Source organism: Nicotiana sylvestris, chromosome 2 (assembly GCF_000393655.2).
Source record: "Nicotiana sylvestris chromosome 2, ASM39365v2, whole genome shotgun sequence".
Lineage (NCBI taxonomy): Eukaryota > Viridiplantae > Streptophyta > Magnoliopsida > Solanales > Solanaceae > Nicotiana > Nicotiana sylvestris.
Genome location: NC_091058.1, coordinates 109,969,342 through 109,975,788, shown reverse-complemented (window position 1 = coordinate 109,975,788; position 6,447 = coordinate 109,969,342). Strand labels below are relative to the sequence as shown.

Sequence of the window (6,447 nt, the reverse complement as noted above, 5' to 3'; positions counted from 1 at the left end):
AGTTTAATCTTATGCATATTATATTAGCCTTCTCATGTTGGTGATATGGTATAAGGTGAATTGTTTCCGGCTTGCGTTTGATTCTGCTAAGAGTTTTGATGTGATTTTTAGATTCAAGGTAGTTACATGTTAATCTCGTGGGATTTCTGCTACTATTTATATTAGAGAAGGGTTTAGTCGAGGTTTAAACTTCATACAATTGTTTATAAGCTAGCTTGGGATTGAATTAAGGGTGAATGTTGTACATCTTTGTTTTTCATATCATTAGTGCAATTGAATTCAAAACAATGTTGCTTTTAGAAGTGTAATATAGTTTAGTAGTGCTTAAAGTTTTTCTATCATGTTGTTGTGTACTGGATAAAGTCAATGAGGCTCAGTTGGTATCTTTGAATTTTAAATGTCGTTAGCGTTCGTGTGGACTCGATCTCGAGTTCCCCATTTTTTTCAGCCTTTGCTTTTCATAAGGTTTGGGTTTCATTTGGGCCTAGACCTCGAGGCCACTTCGAAATGGGGAGATTTATAGCCTTGCAGTTCTTTGGGCCTGTATTAAGCCCAGAAATCCTCACCAATATTTAATAACTCATTGTGCTATTTAGTACCTTCTGCAATTAGCAACCCCAATTTAAGCTTTCAATTTAGATAAAATCGAGCCTCTTTAATTCACCTTAGTAAATGTAGTGATCTCCTTCAATTAGACTTGAGGCGTGCCATATTAAGCAAGCTATAATCTACGGCCCTCAAAAGATTAGTTCAAACATCCTTTGGAAAAATAGACTTGAGGTGTGTCATTTCAGTAAATAACCCATGACCCTCATATAATTGTTATTAACTTTTTTTTTTAAAATCGAGGTGTGCCATCAATTGAATTTTCCATGGCCCTCGCAGACCTTGTTATTAATTTGAAATTTCGTAGTTGCTTTAGGCGCGTTATTAAATTGATTTTTCTTTTTTTATTAAATTCGGGTGTACATTTCATGTGACCCAATTTCAATTCTTAACAAGGTTAAATAGAACATGTCGTGAACCACGGGTGCATTTCATGTGGCGAGGCTTGCGATATGTTTTAAATAACCTTGAATTAATTCTTTAAATAAGTAAAAGTGGTTTCAAAAGTTAAAATGCACATAGGTTTAAAAGTGTTTTAAAATTAAATAAATAGGCCAATAATAACAGTTGAGAGACCGCGCTAAAACCACGAAACCTGAAAATACCTAACGCCTTCTCCCGGGTTAACAGAATTCATTACTCGGATTTCTGTGTTCGCGAAGTGTAAAATAGAGTCAATCTTTCCTCGATTCGGGATTTTTAAAACCGGTGACTTGGGACACCAAAAATTATCCCAAGTGGCGACTCTGAATTTGATATAAATAATCCCGTTTTGATTGTCACTTAAATTGGAAAAACTCCCTTATACTCCTTCCCGGGGTAAAAAAAAAAAGGAGGTGGGACAGCTCTGGCGACTCTGCTGGGGATCGAACCCAAAATCTCTGGTTCAGGGTTCAAGAATTCGAGCTTATAATAATTGTTATATTTGCCTTTTGGTTTTATTTACATGGTTGGGTCTGATGTGCTAAATGTTGCTTTACCGCTTTGATAATTGGTTGAATTGTATATAAAAATGGCTACGTAACCCTCTTCTCTCTGAGTCTTCTAAATCATTTGGAAAGTGTACACTTTGTGTGACTTCTCTTCTGTTAGAGTCATATCCCAATTTTAGAACAAGGTTCGGACAAGTTGCAAAGCCGGTGAAGTTTATGTATTCTCGGTACGCTCCCCCCCCCCCCCCGGCGTGAGCTGTCCGCTTGGGTAAGCCAGGTCTAGAACAAATGAACGCAGGTTTTCAAATCTAGTATAACATAGCCTCATGCCGGATCCCTAGTAGGAACGCTTGCTTGCATCATGTGTATTCTAACTTTGGGGACTCAACACAGGGGTTGGGTCCGTCTAGGACAGGCGCACCTGAAATCAAAAGACCATCCTGATGCATTTTTGCTTGCTACTTGCGCATTTATTTGATTCGAATTGCATGTTGATCGGCTTCTAGAATAAGGGAGAAATGGAGAAAACCCAAATTGAGGTGTGAGAGAGGAAATTACCCGTCTGTGAAAAACCTGGTGTCCAAAATACCTCGTAACTATGCCGAAATATTCGGAAAAAAAAAAGAAGAAAAAAAAGCTACTTCAAAAGTTTGTATTTTCTGTTGCATCAAAATTGACAAAACTACGCAAGTTTGATTCTCACCAAATGTGGGATACGTAGGCAACCCTCATCGGGTCCAACTCCTTTTGCAAAAATAACCCCAAAAATTGAAGTGTCGTTGTTTTGTCATAAATAAATTAGGTGGCGCCATTCTTGTCTAAAATAGCCAAAAATGCCCCAAAGGGGGCCGGAAGGCTGTTTTTGCAAGAATAGCCGCTTAGGGTCCTTTTTTAAAAAAGTTGGTTGGTTAACAAAAATACCCCTAAAAAGTTTTTTCTCTCTCTTGAGGTGTTGAGGGTTGTATTCGCAAGAATGTTTTGTTCTAAATTTTGTGAAAATGAGTGTTTTTCTCTTGAGTCAAAGTAAACCACAATCTTTTAATCAATCACCTTAAATAAATCTGCAGGATGAGCACAATTGAAAATAAACCTTTCACAGTCCGCGAGGAAATCCTGTTAGAACTACATATGTGGTGGAATGATCTGGGAGAAGTCAGCAGAAAAACTGTGATAAAAGCTTTGGGTAGTCTTGTTGGGCTTCTAAAGATTAAGCTGAGGAAGGATATAATTGAGGCTTTGATACCCTTTTGGGACCCAGCACATAATGTGTTCCATTTTGCTGATTTTGAGCTAACCCCTACGCTTGAGGAAATAGCGGGTTATGCTGGTTTTAGTAGGAATCTCAGAAATCAATACCCGATGGCACCCAGAACAGTGACTCCTCATAAATTTCTGGACCTTCTAAGCATCAGTCGGGAAGTTCAAAACGCAAATTTGGCCAAAGGATTCTGCACATTCTACTCCTTGAACCGACGCTACGGGAACCCCCGTGATTTTGAGATACCAGATACCGGTCTTACTCATTCGGGGAACAAAGATAAGTGGAAAGCTCGACGGGAATTGGCTTTCGTAGTGGCATTCCTAGGTGTTTTGATTTGTCCAAGAAAAAATGGAAACATAGAATTAGGGATTGTGGGGATAGCCGACGTCATGACTAAAAAGGCAAATGGCACCATTGTACTGATGATCTTGGCGGAGATCTACCGAGCTCTAACTATTTGTCGGGAAGGAGGAAAGTTTTTTGAAGGATGCAATATGCTTCTACAACTCTGGATGGTGGAGCACCTTTGCCACCGTCCGGGGTACAAGAACTACGGTATGACCGGTCTTCAATGCATTGAAAAATATGAACGACGGGTGGAGGGCTATGAATATCTAGATGTTACGGAAGCATGGTTTGCACACTTGAGCTCCCTGATTGCAAACAAGATTGAATGGACATTCGGGTGGCTCTCGGTCAGTGAAGTCATTTATATGTCGGCTGAGGTGTGTTTTCTTCTATTGATGGGTCTCCGGAGCATTCAACCTTATGCCCCGCACAGGGTTCTACGCCAGTTAGGAAGGTACCAGACCATCCCACATGATAAGGACTTGAGTCGGCAGTTCATCGAATTGGAACCAAAAGCTGCCTTCCCAGAAGAAAGGGTGTGTCGAATTTGGCATCAATGTAGGTTCTTAGAGCCAAAGACTCAGTTACGAGATTTATCCAGAGGCGAGTTGGAGCCTAGTTACACTGATTGGTACGGTAAAAGTTCCCAAGTCCATCAAGAGCCCGAACGGCCCGCAAAAAGGCCCCATGTCCAACAATTCACTGATGGAGCGCAAGAGCAATGGGATTGGTTGGCAAAAGAGGCAAACTACAGAGCCACCATAAGCAAATTGGATGGAGAGATTTGGGATCTTAAATTTGACAAAAGTATACAGGTCGCTGCCGACGAAGGGGAGAAGAAGAAGTTGGCTCACGAAAACAAGGCCCTTCGAGCACAGATCCAAAAAATGAAAATAACTTCTGAGAATTAGGAAAGGAGCTGAAACGATGAAAGACTCATAAGTGGTTTCAAGAGGAAAATAGCTGAGTGTGAGGATGATCTGGAAAAATTCGAGGGTAATTTGGCAAGGGCCCGGGCACAGTTAACGAAGAACACAGAGGGACGAGCAGAGTTTGTCCGGCAACTAAAAAAGAAATATGAGGGGGAAGCCACCAAGTTGAAGAAACAACTAACTACCCTCGAAAATGAGATGGCCAAACAAGCTAAGAACTTTAAAGCAGAAAGGGAACATTTCTATGCATTAATGGCCCAGTTAGAAGAAGATATGCAACAGTTGCAGGGTCAAAACCTTCATGATGCCCAGGACTAAAAGCTAGGTCTCAGCAAATAAGGCATTTGCTCCAAGAAAAGGGTATCATCAGGGAGAGGGTTAGAGCCATTGCTGACTACATCGTCATGAAGTGCCATGAATGTGAAGACATGACTAGAACCACCTTTTTTGTTGCGGTAATGACCTTTGTTCGCCAAATAATGAGTAACTTGGAGAACCTTCAAGGGTATCTTGCGTGTAGGCCCGTGGCGAGACCGACCGATGTCCCCCGGGCTCCTAGAGCAGTTAAGGCATTGATGTATTCATGATTTTCATTTGAGTCTGTATTTTCATTTTCTTTGTTGGAATCTGTTAGTCTGTTTTCGGGTCTGTATTTTCATCTTTTTGTTGGAGTCTGTTGGTTCCCCTTTTCGAGTCTATTAGTTGTTTTGATTAATTTCTGTAGGGTGAGTCATTGTAATCAAGACGTTTTTATTTTATGAAAAAATTTGAAAACCCCAAAATATTTTTTATTTATTTTTACACTTATCCCCCAGAACTATGCTTGGTCTGATTCATGCGGTGTCATGATACGTAGGCAATCCCCATAGGATTCGATCGTAACCGTGAAATGAAAAAAAAAACAAGAGAATTGTGGGAAGGAAATAATAGCAAAACAAGAGAGAAAATGAGGGAATAAAAGAAAAACAAGAATCGAGCAAAAGAAAAACAGGAATGAAAAAAGAGTGAAGTGGCAAAATGAAAATTAGGGAAGGCCGGGATGACGCAAGCAACCGATCAAATGCATAATAGAAATGGTTAACTACTTAGGTGCATTGCATCCCCAATGTGCGGTTGCCTATCTGTTAAGCCCTAATCGCTAACAAGTTTGTTGTTGTCATCAAGTTCAGGCAGGTGGTTAGTTTGTTTGGCATTCTAGTAACTCATCCGTACAACACTAGGTCCAAAGACAAGTTGATCATGGCTAACCAAGAACTGTATGCAAGTGTTATTGACCCGTCAAGAGAGGGGGAGGAGTCTGATGTTAACCTGAAAGAGGAGTTGTATAAGTTGAAACACTAGATGGAAGAGATGTACCAGGCATGGGTAAAAGGGCATCCACCACCATCCTACCCCGCCAACTGTACTTTCGTCCCGCCTCTGGCTCAATCCCAAGAACCTCACACTGTTGATTCATCTCCAGGCTTCCCCATTTACCACCACTACCAGGGCACCACTTCCTAAACACCACAAGCACCACCACCCAAACTAGTCCCATACCCTCCTCACCGGCCACCCCTGTTTTCGTGGTGGCCCCACCCGTGACACTCCATCGATCCTCCAGTGAGCCTTTATTCCAGACCCAAGATAACTAATACTATCCCCCAGAGCCTACTTTCAAGACCCCAAAGCCTTACTCCTATACTCCTTGTTTTGACATCCCTGTCGAGACCGAAAAACCACCTAAGAACCCAGAGTAGGAGGAGATGTTCAGGAAGGTTAGAAGTCTGGAGCAGTCATTCAGAAACATGCAAGGATTGGGAGGCCAGATGAGCGTAGCCTACAAGGATTTGTGTCTATTTCCTGATGTTCAGTTGCATGTGGGATTTAAGATGCCGAAGTTTGATTTGTATGACGGGCACAAAGACCCGGTGGCCCACTTAAGGGGATTCTGCAGTAAAATAAAAGGAGCCGGTGGGAAAGATGAGCTATTGATGGCATACTTTAGCCTGAGTTTGAGTGGTTTGGCATTGGAGCGGTATACTCGTTAGGATCACAGCAGATGGTATACCTGGGATGATTTGGCCCAAGCATTCGCCTGTCATTTCCAGTACAACATTGAGATTGTTCCAGACTGTTTGTCTTTAACTAAGATTGAGAAGAAGCCTAGTGAAAGTTTCAGAGAATATGACTTTCGCTGGAGAGAACAAGCGACAAGAGTTAACCCCCGATGGAGGAAAGCGAAATGGTGGAGTATTTTTTGCAGGCTCTGGAGCCCACTTACTTTGGCCATCTGATATCGGCCATAGGCAAATTGTTCAACGAGGTAGTGAAGATGGGTGACATAGTGGAAGAGGGGCTTAAATCAAGTAAAATCATGAGTTACTCG

The 6,447-nt window shown here is 41.6% G+C and overlaps 1 protein-coding gene across 1 annotated transcript; it reads left to right on the top strand.

Annotated features, from left to right (window-relative positions):
* The first annotated feature begins 2,606 nt into the window (after positions 1-2,606).
* On the top strand, positions 2,607-4,058 carry LOC138885404 (uncharacterized). The gene has a single exon (XM_070166350.1). It carries the CDS (start codon positions 2,607-2,609, stop codon positions 4,056-4,058), a length of 1,452 nt encoding a protein of 483 aa, XP_070022451.1.
* Positions 4,059-6,447: the final 2,389 nt, after the last annotated feature.